At 38.8% G+C, this 14,085-nt stretch overlaps 1 protein-coding gene across 6 annotated transcripts in view; it reads right to left on the reverse strand.

The window, feature by feature from the left end:
- Positions 1-6,885: 6,885 nt before the first annotated feature.
- The window catches only part of BARD1 (BRCA1 associated RING domain 1), an 83,775-nt gene continuing 76,575 nt past the window's right edge, over positions 6,886-14,085 (reverse strand). For 3 of the 6 annotated variants that reach the window (XM_042950048.1, XM_042950047.1, XM_042950052.1), the window contains 2 exons: positions 11,476-11,573; positions 7,966-10,402 (listed from right to left, as the gene is read on the reverse strand). In XM_042950048.1, the coding sequence (XP_042805982.1) occupies positions 10,070-10,402; positions 11,476-11,573 (431 nt within the window). In that variant the 3' untranslated portion in view covers positions 7,966-10,069. Of the gene's footprint in view, positions 6,903-7,965; positions 10,403-11,475; positions 11,574-14,085 lie in introns of those variants that run through there. The other 3 variants (XM_042950050.1, XM_042950049.1, XM_042950051.1) reach the window with 3 other exon arrangements.

Below are 14,085 nucleotides of genomic sequence, written 5' to 3' on the forward strand. Positions count from 1 at the left end.
TTATTAAACAAATTTTTTTTAAGTAATTATTGACAGGTACATACTTATTGCCATTTTGTTCATTTTCTGGCTCTTTTATAGTTCCTCCCTTTTCCTTTCTTCTTCTCTTGCTCTCTTCCCTTGTGGTTTGATGACTTTCTTTAGTTCTATGCTTAGGTTCCTTTCTCATTATATTTTGTGTATCTGCGATAGGTTTTTGCTTTGTGGTAATTATGAACCTATCTATACAACCGTCTCTTTTTAAGTCAATTGTAACTTAGTTTTTATGAGGGAGCTGCTCAGCTAGTTTTCAGGTCTTTTTCAGAGGGAACTGTCCCATACATAGCTGTAGATTCAGTGTGTTCAGAACCTTGCTAGGCTGCCATCTTGGACCACCCCCTCCACATTCTGGATACTTGCCATTTTTTTTTTTTTAAATGTTTATTTATCTTTGGGAGACAGAGAGACAGAGTGCAAGCAGGGGAGGGGCAGAGAGAGAGGGAGACACAGAATCTGAAGCAGACTCCAGGCTCTGTACTGACAGCTCAGAGCCTGACGTGGGCTTGAATGCACGAAGCACAGGATCATGACCTGGGCCAAAGTTGGACACTTAGCTGTCTGAGCCACCCAGCCACCCCTGGATACTTGCCAATTCTTAAGAAATTATTATAGTGTAATATAAAAAGACAAAAAACAATTATTCTAAATATTTTAATTTGTCCTTTCTTCTTCCTCAACCATGGTTATAGGAGATTAATACGGTTTCCACTTGATATTCCATCAGCCAAAATGCCCAATTGGTCATCATCAATTGACCTTATCTTTTTGTGTTATCATGGATGATAGCTCTTTCTCTTATACTTTTTAAAAACTCCCATTACCTCCCCTACATCTAGATGACTTTCTTTTAGAAGATCTCCTAACTTTTAGATAGATCTTTTAGATCTCCTATCAATACTGCTTTTACTTTTAGGTTATAAGAGTTATAAATCCCAACAGTTCTACCTAAAGAAAAAAGTCCCTGGCCAAGAGACATTAGATTGAAAGGCTAAAAAGATTATCCACGAAGTACTGATATTTTGTATATAGAGTACTATGAATAGAATCAGTGGGCTTATCAGGGCAGGAAACGATTCAACCATTTAAAATTATCATTCAAGGGCCCAAATCGCATTCAGAAAAGAAACTGTTTATAAGCTATGTTAGTAAGTTGTCCTAAGCCCCACATGACTAACCTGCCTTTTTTTTGTTTTCGTCAAACATTATCTCAAAGGGTCACATTATATCATTTAAGACAGGAGTATGTCCAATTATTTCCAAATGGCATAAGTAAACCGAAGCATCATTTTGTTAACTTTATGTAAAAGGTAGAGTTATATATAATTATATATAAAACGTTTTCAGAAGAATGAGTACAAATGTGCCTGCAGCTACCTCTGGCTAAAATCCACTGAGTAATCTGACCCCTGGACACAACATATGGTAGGTGAAAATGGCTTCATAGATAACAAAGGTCAAAACCAAGTGCCTGCAGACAGGCATAGACAAGAGATGCTAATTCACTTCTCAAAACCTTACTCTGAGGGAAAACAATTGCCACATAGGAATTACTTGCCAAACCAAAGTCAAAATCACGAGGGATAGCAGAATGAAAACATTTTCAGTCAAAATATGTGCAGATTGTATTCTTTCTCATGAAGCTGCTGGAGGATATGCTTTATCATGATAAATGTGTAAAGCAGTGAACAGGGACCACCCCCCCCCCCACCCCCCCCCCACCCCCCCCACCCCCCCCCCCCCCCCCCCCCCCCGCCCAATAGAGAAGAGAAGCAAAGGGGTTTTCTAGGACCTGGGAAGGCAGGTAAGTCGCAAGATAAAAGCTTTGCAGTAGATTTCACTGGCAAGCAGTCCAGTCCACACTGAAGAGAGAAGACAGAAGCCTTCACGAGGAATGCTTCTGGGAAGAACTGAAGCTAGTCTGTTACCCAAACAAGTTTTTGTCTCAGAGAAAAGTTATATTTTGAGACTTTTTTCAAAGATGTCAGAAAGTAATTGAAGATGTGGACATAGGTTCAAACCTTTAGACAGACATTTAAAAACTTATAAAATTTGGGGCGCCTGGGTGGCTCAGTCGGTTAAGCATCCAACTTCAGCTCGGGTCATGATGTCACGGCTCGTGAGTTTGAGCCCCATGTCCAGCTCTGTGCTGACAGCTCAGAGCCTGAAGCCTGCTTCAGATTCTGTCTCTCCCTCTCTCTCTGCCCTCCCCCACTTGCATTCTCTCTCTTTCTCAAAAATAAATAAACCTTAAAAATAAAAAAAAAAAAAACTTACAAAAATTTAAGAGAAACAAAAAATATTTATAAAAAGGAAATGCAATCACTATTAAAAAAAAAAAACAAAACTTGGAAGATCAGGGAATATGTCCCATAGCCATCATTGTGAAAGTCCAAGAAGAAATTTAAGTTACCTGTTTGGAAAGATTTGGAAAGGAAAGAAGAATCTTGGAGCACAAAAATAAATGAATGAATGAATGAATGAATCAGCTACCATAATAGATCACAGATGTCTAAAATAGATTAATCACAAGAATGCAGTACATATGTACTTACTCATGTAGAAGGTAAATGCCAATATAAACTTCTAAAAGAGTACAAAGTGATTGTTTCTGAGTAGAAACTAATATAGGAGACTGACGCATTTTAGTCTAAACCTTTTAACACTACTTCACTTTTTAAACTATGTACACAAATTAATTCCCTATAAAATGGAAAATTTCAAAATAGCAACAATTCATTTAAAAATGTTTTTTACATTAAAAAAGAGAAAATCTTCCTTCTAATGACTACATCTGAATTCAGAGAAAACCAGTATGAATATTAAAATGATGCATTTTTTTTTCAAAAAGGTAGATGAAATCTAGAGAGCTTCAACTACTCTTTAAATTATCTTGAGATTAAACTTGCTAACTTAGCAAATTAACCACTGAGAGCAAAAAACTCATTTCCTATTCATGGCTTCAGCAAGCTGCATTTCCTATTTCTGACTTGTCTTCCTAATTAAAGGAAAAAATAATTTAAAAAATCCCTCTAATAAAATATGGATAAAATGTCATTCTCTTCTGCAAAAGACAAGACATATCACTCAAGGGGAATCAAAAAATTCTTAGTGAATATCATGGCAAATATTAAGTCATCTGATCCTAAGAACGAGTCCTCAGTACCCTTTCAAAAAATACTTGATTATGTCCAGAACAAGCACTGGTTGTTTCTTCTGCCAAGTAGGTGAGGTAGACTTTTAGAAGTATGTCCTGGGGCGCCTGGGTGACTCAGTCAGTTAAGCTTCCGACTTCTGCCCAGGTCATGATCTCGCGGTTAGTGAGTTTGAGCCCCGCATCGGGCTCTGTGCTGACAGCTCCGAGCCTGGAGCCTGCTTCAGATTCTGTGTCTCCCTCTCTCTCTCTGCCTCTCCCCTGCTTACGCTCTGTCTCTCTCTCTCAAAAATAAATAAACATTGGGGCGCCTGGGTGGCTCAGTGAGTTGAGCATCAGACTTCAGCTCAGGTCATGATCTTGCAGTTCGTGAGTTCAAGCCTGCATAGGGCTCTGTGCTGACAGCTCAGAACCTGGAGCCCGTTTGGGATTCTGTGTCTCCCTCTCTCTCTGCCCCTCTCCTGCTCGTGCTCGCTCGCGCGCGCACTCTCTCTCTCTCTCTCAAAAGTAAAAACTATAAATAAACAAACAAACATTAAAGAAAAAAAAAACAGAAGTATGTCCTGACATAGACACGCCCATTGGTGTGCAGGACTCCACCAAGGCGTTTCTCCTGCATAGGTCTCAGGGTCCTGCTTCCCCAAGAGCAATGCCTGTTCAATCTTTACTTTCTACTTTACTCCTTTACTTGTTTGGCTCTCCTGCTAGAGCATAAGCCCCTTAAGGGTTGTGGCCATGTCTTATTCATCTTAGTTGTTCGAAGTGAACAGAGCCTGATATCCAGTAGCTTCCCAATAAATATCCAATGAATCAATGTACACATTAGCGAGTAGACCAGTATCAGACTCTTTTTCAACCTCTTTTGAAAATTTAAAGCCAGATGTATATTTTTTCAAAAAAAGAGAAAACTCCTATGCATAATACCAGTGAATCTTTGCATAGCCCTTTAAATAAGAGGAAACTTACTGAAAGTCAACTGCCTACTCTTCATGCTTCTGTCACATAGCTGCAAAAGAAAGGTTAGTAGAAGAAAACCTTCAGACTTGGTTTACTTTTAAGAATGTATTAATTCCCTTTTAAAATAAATTAAATATCACCCTTGCTAACCATTACCTCCACCACCCAGAAAAATAATCCCAATTTACCACCAGGTGTCAGAACATCAGCACTCACAGGAAAAGAAGTCATTATTACGATGGGAACAGTAGCGATGATGAGGCATATGCATCACTGTATTCTCCATCAAAGTCTACATACCTCAATTTCAGAAATGCTTGTCTTAGGGAATCAGACACATTACATACAAAATATATGGTCACGTTTGGACATGCACACACACGTTTTGCATTGCACTAGGTGCCTGAATCAGAAATACAATTTTGAAAGGAATTTTCCAACAATAAATTATGCCAGGCAATGACTTGCAGCTGTGGTAAATGATGGCATAAAAATCACCTAGAAAGCTTTTTCAAATATATTTCTCCTTCCTACTCTTTCCTTATCTTGGAGCATTTTTTTTTTTGTTTTTGTTTTTGTTTTAACCCTTTTAACTCCCAACTAAGAGGACATGCCCTGCCAGTTGAGAACCATTTCTGTACCAAGCCACAATTATTGACTGCAATATGTCCCTATACTTTTGGCATGCTGTGGGGAAAGTAATAAACACATGAAGATCACTTCAATTTTTAAGGCATGGTTCTGTTTAGTGATGGCAAAAATGTCCTCTGATAAACCAACTTCACCAATTGGTTGTGGCTGCCTGAAACACAAGCTGAAAAAGATTTTAAGACTCTTTTTGTTCTCAAAACAGATGTAGTAATTAATAATGTTTGCTGAGGTAAAAGTGGGGCTGCAGCCCATTTGGGGTAGATGCCATCTCACCTTCTGGATGTCCAGACCAGCCCAATAAGCTCACTTAAGTACAAGATGACAGGCTTCTGTAATAGCAAACACTTCAATTTACTTAAAGCAATGTAGCTTGGGAGGTGGTTTGGCACAATAAAGGGAACACACACACTTAATCTGGGCCCTGCCAATGAAAGGTTCTTGAGTTCCCCAGGCCTGTTTCCTCATCTTAACATAGGCAAGGTGATCTCTGAGGTCTCTACCGAAAGGCCTAAGATTCCTCTTTTTTTTTTTTCCCCCCTTCCTTTTTCTGTTTTTTTTGTTTTTTTTTTTTTTTTTAGGTTTTTTAACATTTATTCATTTTTGAGAGAGAGAGAGAGAGAGGGAGGGAGGGAGGGAGGGGCAGAGAGAGAGGTAGACACAGAATCCAAAGCAGGCTTCAGGCTCTGAGCTGTCAGCACAGAGCCTGATCTGGGGCTCTAACCCACGAACCGCAAGATCATGACCTGAGCCGGACTCAGACGCTCAAGTGACTGAGCCACCCAGGCGTCCCTTCTGGTTAGTTTCTAAACCGTAAGAGTGGGAGTGTTTTGAACCTTATGTGTAAAGTCTCAGCAATTCATGAAAATCATAGCAATCAATTAAGGCTCATTTTCTAATTTTTGTATTTTAAATGTAACTACAGGTCTTAATTTAATTGTGTAGGGTGCGCACTGCATTTTTTAGAGATAGTAACGACAGGTGGTAACTTAGCTTGACATTGTAAAGAAAACCTCCTCCTTCCCCCAGGACCAATGTTTATCACAACAATGTTTATACAGACTTACCTATAGCTGAAATAACCCAAATATACAATAGCAGGGATTTAGTTAAATTATCATCATCCTGTTGATAGGCTACAACTATTGGAAATTACATACAAGAATATTTAATCACGTGGAAAAATATGGGAAGTCAAAGTATATTCAGGGTTTTATTCCTTAGTTATAAAAGCTCTGTGTACACTTGACGAGGGGAAAAAAAAAAAAGGTAAGAATGGTAACAGCGATTTTTCTGGGTTGTAGATTAACTTAGTATGTCCAAAACCCAAGTAAATGAATAAAGGGGTGTTTATCTCAAGTGTGGAGACCCAAGCAATCCTGGTACCCAAAATAGATGCATCCATGGGATGAAAGCTGAATCAAGTGTTCGCTGAATGGGCAGGATAGGCCACACAGATGGGGACACTTCAGAGATGGGGAGAGAGGTCAGAGATGAGAAATTAGACAGGCCAGGTCCTCATTGTTAAGACTAACCCCAGCAACGTGAAGACAGGACAGCAAACAGTAGAGCAGAGGCTGGGGACAACAGGCAGGACTACTGAGGACTGAGATGAGCCTTGCTACCCAAAGCCACCTTTTAATGAGCTTTTAGAGCAGTCTCTGACGTATATTGCTCACCAAGGTTTCAGGAGGTTGATCCTGTGAGTGCGACAAACAAGGTGCTCAATGCTTTTTCCATCTTTACATCTACGTGAGATGGGGAGCATCTTTCCCACTTGATAAACGCAGACACAGGTTAGCTAAACTAGTAAAGGGATGATACACAAATCCAGGTCTAACAGACTTCAAAGCCTGCACAGGAGTCATGCCCTCTCACCACCCCTCCCCCCATCCACAACCCCCCCCCCCCACCCCCACCAGTATCTTTAATCCAATCTCCAAGCCTGACAGGAGGCTTACTGACCTTCTGGAAGTGGCCTGCACAGGCATATGGGAGCACTGAGGGCCAAAGGAATCCTCCTTGGGTCTGGAGAGTTAGTCATCAACCTTCTAAGCCAGGTCACAGAACAGTCTGGTGCCTTCCCCACTTCTCCCACAATGCCATCCTAATTAACAACTTCCAGTTATCAAAAGGTGCAGTATGTGCCTTAGAAAGGCACACAAATAATCAGCAATCCTTAATTCATAAGACAGTATGCAACTAAGTAGCCAAACATAATATGTATTAGCTGACTGAAAAAAGATTGTAATTGCTTAGTTTTTACTTATTGGGTGATTTGATGATAAAATCATATGTTAAGTTCACAATTTGTAGGGCAGTCCATCTTCAAACAAAAAAGTGGCTTACAGTTCTTAAATATTATTTCCTGTCATTTTAATGTGTTCTGGTTATAGAAGAGAATATACATCTGTGACTGTGATGAGGTCCACGAACTTTCAAATCACAACGGGCACTGTTTTTGCCCCAACCCAAGGAGATAATTACAGGTAATGTGCAACGTGACTGCCCCTCCCTGAATCTTCTTAGTCCCAAAGAAACATCAAACCTCCCAAAACATGCAGAGGTCACCTAATCACCAAATTCACAAAGCAGTCTCTAAAGAAGTCAAGACAGGCAGAATAAATGGTAAATCTTATCTACAAAATTGAAGTATCTAACTCATGGGTGAATCACCAAAACCCTCACACATTCTTTATCCCCATTTTGCTCATAATTCTAATATACTTCCCACCTGGTTTTCATTCCTTAGCAAGTCAAAAGAAAAAAAAAGTTAGATAGGGTAAAGTATTAAGGGGAACAGATAAGTAGTGACAAAGTAGCGGCTGCCAAGGGGGAAAAAAACTACAAAACGCAGGCAGAACTAGAAAGCAGCCATGTGTAATACTGTGGCCAAGCCACCTACCCTCTGGCTTTAACGGAACCATGAAGGAATCATCCTGTAATAACTGATGCCCTTAATGAGGATTCCAACTATCAAGGTTACATTGTATTCAGACAAATTTATGTAACGTAATAAAGTGCCTAATATACTTTAGAAATATTTCTATCCAAAATTAATTGCAATGCATTAATGTCCCAAAAGATAAGCTTTTGTTAGCACAGGTCTTGCTAACCTGTGTTGTTCTTCAACGGTGCAGAATGAGCTACTTCTATAGAAGATACAGAGATACAGAAACACAAGTAACTTTAATGATTTGTAGTAAACAAAAAAGAAGCTGGAATCTATGATCAAAAAATGGAAACAGTTACAAGTGTATCTATACGGAAATCACAAGATTTAACAGCTTAACATCAACCAACTGCTGTCAAAATATATTTAAAGAAACCAAAGAAAAACTACAAAACAACTGCTTAATAGTGGTAGACACAGTACAACGAAGGGAGAGGGAGGATAAACACAGACAATGACTGAAGGAGAGTGAGCGGCAACCCTCAAAGTTGTTTCACAAACAGGGATTCAAATCAGAGGAACACACACAAACCTGTCTAGGAAATGTGACCGATGAGGCAATAGAAAGTGACTAAAAGTCAGTTATAAGTCAAAAATGACAACCCAAATCCCAGAGAGTCTTAAATTATGTAATCCAGACATTATCTAACCCCTCAGATTTGTTTGGTGCTATGGTGTTCATCATTCTCCATTAGGATGAAATGTGGGACAAACACATTACTGGTTGGAGAGCTTTTTCAGAGCCGATTCATCCTTGAAGGTCAGGGTCCACAGTTTATCACTGCATTTACATAGTGCATTTCTTGATATGGAAAAGTAACATGTCAAAAGAGGAATTACAATAAAATTTATTTTTAAATAATCCGCAGAATCTCAAACTTACAAATAAATGAACTTTAATAGGTTTATTAACTTCACACACTCAGTATTCTCATCCAGGACTTAAACTGTTCTCTAGCCCACCAGGGACCAAACCTGGCCGGGCCCACAGTGTCTCCCTTCCTATGTCTTTAATATTAGCACTAGATTCAATTTCTAGGGAGACTTACTCAAGAATTCTGCTTCTTAAAGAATATTTTTAAATGATCTCATTTACCTTGTCGATTCATTCACAAATGAGAACACTTCAATCAGAGGAACCTCCCCCAGGCCTCCCATTCTCAGGTGGTGTCCTGTCCACTCTTCTCATCAAACCTTAACTGTCTTGGTATTAGAAGTAAGTCCTTCCCACTCCTACCCTTAGACTTACTGTTAGAGCCTTATGTATCACATGGACAAAAATCTGTTCTAAATCAAGTAATCCCCAACTTCTGCCTCCACAGCAATCTAAAGTGGAAAAAAAAAAAAAAAAAAACCTTTACAAAAAAAGAAATTAAGACCTTCAAAAACAATTATTTTAGCATATATAGCAAGGTCTACCAGAGAAAGACTGGTTCCTAATTTGTTAATATTTGATTGACAATTTGCTAGTCTAGTAAGACCTTCTAAGCAATATTGATACGAAAATGTGTTAAAGAAAATGCTCTAAGTGTGCATATGTATTTATAAGTGTATATATATATACATATACTCTAAGTGTATCTATACATACATATACTGTAGAGAAACACAGTTACAAAGTGATAGCTAACAATAAGCAAGTATATACAATAAAAATATGTACCATAAGCCCGATGTTTTCACCACCTAAGAATAATGTTATGGTTTAAGTCATGATTTCTTGATGAATAGATAAAAAGGGATAAAAATGTAGGAACTGACATCCACGTACATTATAAGAAACTAAACACAACGTAAGATGACGACAATTGTAGACAGAAGAATTTAACACCTGTGGTGGTACATTAGGACCAGGTACTCTACTTTCATTACAATAAAGCCAGAATCAATTATTTGACAATATTCCTTGTTCACCAAAGGATGGGAAGTATTTTTGCTGGTGGCAGCAAGTGTGGATTTTTTTTCATCAAAGAACATTAAAAGGCTGAGATGATAATGATACTACTTGTATATTTAACCCATAGTTCTGAAACTCTCTCCTTAATCTTTAATAGCTGATAATCTGAATAAAAAGACATGATGAATCAAAACATACACCAGTTTTAAAAAGAAACATCCTTCAAAGCAATCTCAGCATCTAAATGGCAAACACAGAATGAATTCCTAATCTGGCATAAGTTTTTTTTTTTCTTTTTTAATTCAAGGAAAAAACGTGCATGAATGAGTCTACCTATTTGTAAACATGTATATGATGAAAACAGTGCAATGGCTGGTTCTCACACTGTGTAAGTTCAATTTGAAACATTAATCTGGTGCGATATTTAGCTGTCAAGAGGGAGCAACTCAAAGGACATCACACAATCTATAAACCAGCTGGAAGGAGCCATCCAGACTTTGCCCTGCCGCACCCTCTCTGGGCGATGGTTAGACAGATCCTCATAGATGATATACTGCGTGCAGAAGCGCTGATCGGAGTCAGCTTTCGCATGGTACGCGACAGTATTGATGGTCTGAGTCACGTCGCTGTCCGGCTTGGGCTTTCTACTGAGAACCTGGCCCCCAGCTGCAGTGACAAGCTTAACAAGGTTGTCCTTTGGATGGTGTTTGAAGGCTCCCCCAAAATAGAAGTAGCAGCCATCAAACAGCTTTGGCAACTGAAATAACAAGAAAAAACTTGTTAAAAGCAGATGAAAACATTTAAAAACACTGCATAGGAATGAGGAAAATAAAGATAAATAGTCATGAGCAGTTAAGAAGCTGCTTCAAAGAAGTGCTGGGATAAGCTGCATTTCAAGTACACTATTGGGTCAGGAAAAAGACTTCGCTTTATAGATTTCCTATTTATGATTGCTTCCTTGAGTCACCATCTCAGGTACTTTCCCCCCTTCAGATTTTAGGTGTGCTTTGCGTATGCATGTGGGAATGAGTGTGTGCGGGTATGTATTTTAAAAAGCAAACAAACACTGCTCATCACACTTCTTTTAACAGAATGTTATTCATATTTGGTGGGACTTAAAGCCTCAAGAATTCCTAGGGTATCTGAAATGTACTTCAGGGATCCTGGGCTACATTTAATAAAATTATAGGAGTAACATCATTTCTCTGGATCTTTATCCAGTTCTGCCCATCCTTACTCAGGTCTCTATATGTTACCAACCTCAGGTCTCCAGGACAGTCCTGGCGGGAGGGTGGCCTCCAGGGTTCCAGATACATATTCCTTGGGGTAGAGTATGTTATGATGCCATGGCTAGGGATCCAATTAGCTATGAAACACATTTCTTTGTGTTCTATTGAATAAAAAAGTTTCACAGTTGTCTTCTGCGAAAATTCTTCTTCGTCATTTCTAATATATATATGTACACAGGATAATGGAATAGCATCCATTAAACCTGCAGTATGTGGCAATAAAGACATATGGGAACTCAATACAAGCAGCAGCCATAAGTCTTCTTTCAAGTGACTTTCTGCATCTGAGACTTCTCCCCAGATTCTGAAAGGTTTATGGGAATGTTCAAGATGCCAACAATCCATTAACAGTATGAAATTATCACCTTCTGGATTTTACTGCTCATTGTGATCATCTCTCAGAATCAAGTGCTTGAAATAAGCACAATTAAAATTTTAATCAGTCACCTGTACTTGTTGAAAGGGCAAGAGAAGTTTTTCCTGATGGTGATGATATAAAGTTATAATAAGAACAATGAAAGTAGTAACAAAAGAAAAATACCAGCTGTTCTTTGTTGAGCCTGCTTCGCTGTGGTCCTTCAGGAATCTCATACTTTTCCTCCTGTTCACATGCTTTTCTTTGTAGACATGCTTTCACCCCTAACAACAACAAAAAAAAAAAAGGATAAGAGGAAAATAAATATCAAGTATTTGTTTCTTACTGAAACAATTTACCTAGATGACTTTTCTTCTCCATCACTGTTTTAAGTATTGTTCTGAAACAGAAACAGACACCTTATTTATGTTAAAACAAAATATGATTAAAAATGTTTTCCACGTAAAGAAAATATAAAAAAATCTTTCCTTCAGAGGACTGAACAATGAAGTAGTACTGAACACTAATTTTAGTTTCTTTTCTGAGAAACCTAAATCAATACGCTGTTCACAGCAATTATACAAATCTAAATTTTTATTTATACCAATTACCAAAATGAAGGTGAATAAAAAGTCCCTCATGTAGTGCAGCCCACAATGGTTTGAACCTGAGGGCCTACCAGCAGCACCTCTCATTTCCAGTCCTAGGTCTACCCTCCTGTTAGATTCTTCAGTGGGTCCACACACCTAGCTCAGCTGGGCACCCAGTAGGGACACTACAGTGCTTGTCCCAGAGCCTGGGACAGGTCTGGGATTTGACAGGTACACAATTGAAGTCTCCCGTCCACGGACAACTTGGAGAATATGCCAAATGCTTTAGAGATGTTTCAATAGAGATGATCCAAGATGCTGCTTTAATATATAAAAGTCAGAAGATTTTAACAACCGAATTCTCCATCTCTCCAAAAGCAGAGCTCTGTCAAGAGACTGAACTTTTTTCTTAACCTGGGACTATTAACGTATATTCAAATTCAACATTCAACTCTGGGATATCTATAATTCCCTATCATGTGATTATTAATTTGTTAGTTTTGCTTATGCTTTGGTGTGCCTTCTCCCAATGTTTTTAATACAAAATTCATATTTAGCCAAGTTTGTTATGATGAATTTCTGAATCTTATTATTCTCACTAACTTATCATAAATATAATGGTTCTATAAAAACTGTTGGGTTTCTGCATTGCATAAAAATTGCATTTTAAAAATACTGTAATTTTTTTTTTTTTTTTCAACGTTTTTTATTTATTTTTGGGACAGAGAGAGACAGAGCATGAACGGGGGAGGGGCAGAGAGAGAGGGAGACACAGAATTGGAAGCAGGCTCCAGGCTCCGAGCCATCAGCCCGGAGCCCGACGCGGGGCTCGAACTCACGGACCGCGAGATGGTGACCTGGCTGAAGTCGGACGCTTAACCGACTGCGCCACCCAGGCGCCCCAAAAATACTGTAATTTTTAATAATTGCCCACTGAGTAAAAAACTATCTTTCTAATGGAGCTAATATTAAAATATGTACTGTCTATTGAAAAGGAGTCTCAAAAATTTTGACTAGGTCAAAGTATCATACCAGAGACACTGCCAGTGTGCTTACATCATATACTGTTTCTATATTAAAAACCAACCTAAAAAACATTAGCAATCTAAATCGTGGACTTACCTTAAACTCATTATTTTACATGTGAATATTTTTTTTTACTTCTTATCTCTTCAGCATGAGCCCCGCCCCCCCCCCCCCCGCCCCGCCTTCCTAAACCTCCTTTCCTATAGCTCTGCAGAACATTCCTATCAGTATCTTTAGATGAACATGCCAGCATATAAAGTCAAGGACTGAATACTCCCATGGTAACTACTGTAACAAGTGAATGGCAAATGTCTAACTACAAGGATAAATAAATGGGCTGTGCCTATGCCGGCTGCTTACCCATTTTGCAAATTTATTTGGTTGATTATTTAAACTGTCAAAAAAGCCTATTTATTACACTGGTATCTTTTGATCCTGGCACCGTGCTGGCATTAGTATCAATCAGCAGACAAGAATGTCACAAACTGCCCAGGGCAGTCACAAACAGGGCAGCATGGCTGTTTCAGTGCTTCTGTAGTGGGAAGGTGCCCCAAATCATAAAACTTACAGCTTTATAGCAGATGCTCAGTACAGTTCTATAGGGTAAGACAGGAAAATCCATTGCTCTAATTAGTGAGTTGAATTAAGAATACATTCCTCTGATGTACTCTTATTCTAAGCAACAATCTGCCAACTCTCTGTGCCACTTATATCAAGTTAAAGAACAAAATAAAGCATTTTCCCCCTGAAAATTAAAGAATAGTGTCCAGGTCTTTAATAACATGTTTGAATGATGACTAAGTATTGTTAATTGCTGTCACAGCACAGAAAACATCAATTTTTGAAAGTCAGGAGTGACATCTAGTCCAAGGGTTGCAACTCGAGTGTCTCCGAGGGCCCTCAGATTAGGTAAATGTGTGAGGAACATCATGTTAAGTGGTAGGAAGCTGGGGAGACTGCAACCACTAGGAAATGTACAGGAAACTTGAAACTTGAAACTTGAATGGCTACATGGGACAGAGCTGGTCCACATAAGTCGTATCTGCTCTGGTCCTCAGGCTGCCAATTTGAAACTCTTGATGCTTTGTCTAATCGACCTCTTCATTTCAGATAGAGACTGAAGTCTTAAGAGATTTAAGCAGTTTTCTCAGTGACACAATGGAGATGAGAACTCTGATAT

This window comes from Panthera leo, chromosome C1 (genome assembly GCF_018350215.1).
Source record: "Panthera leo isolate Ple1 chromosome C1, P.leo_Ple1_pat1.1, whole genome shotgun sequence".
NCBI classification, from domain to species: domain Eukaryota; kingdom Metazoa; phylum Chordata; class Mammalia; order Carnivora; family Felidae; genus Panthera; species Panthera leo.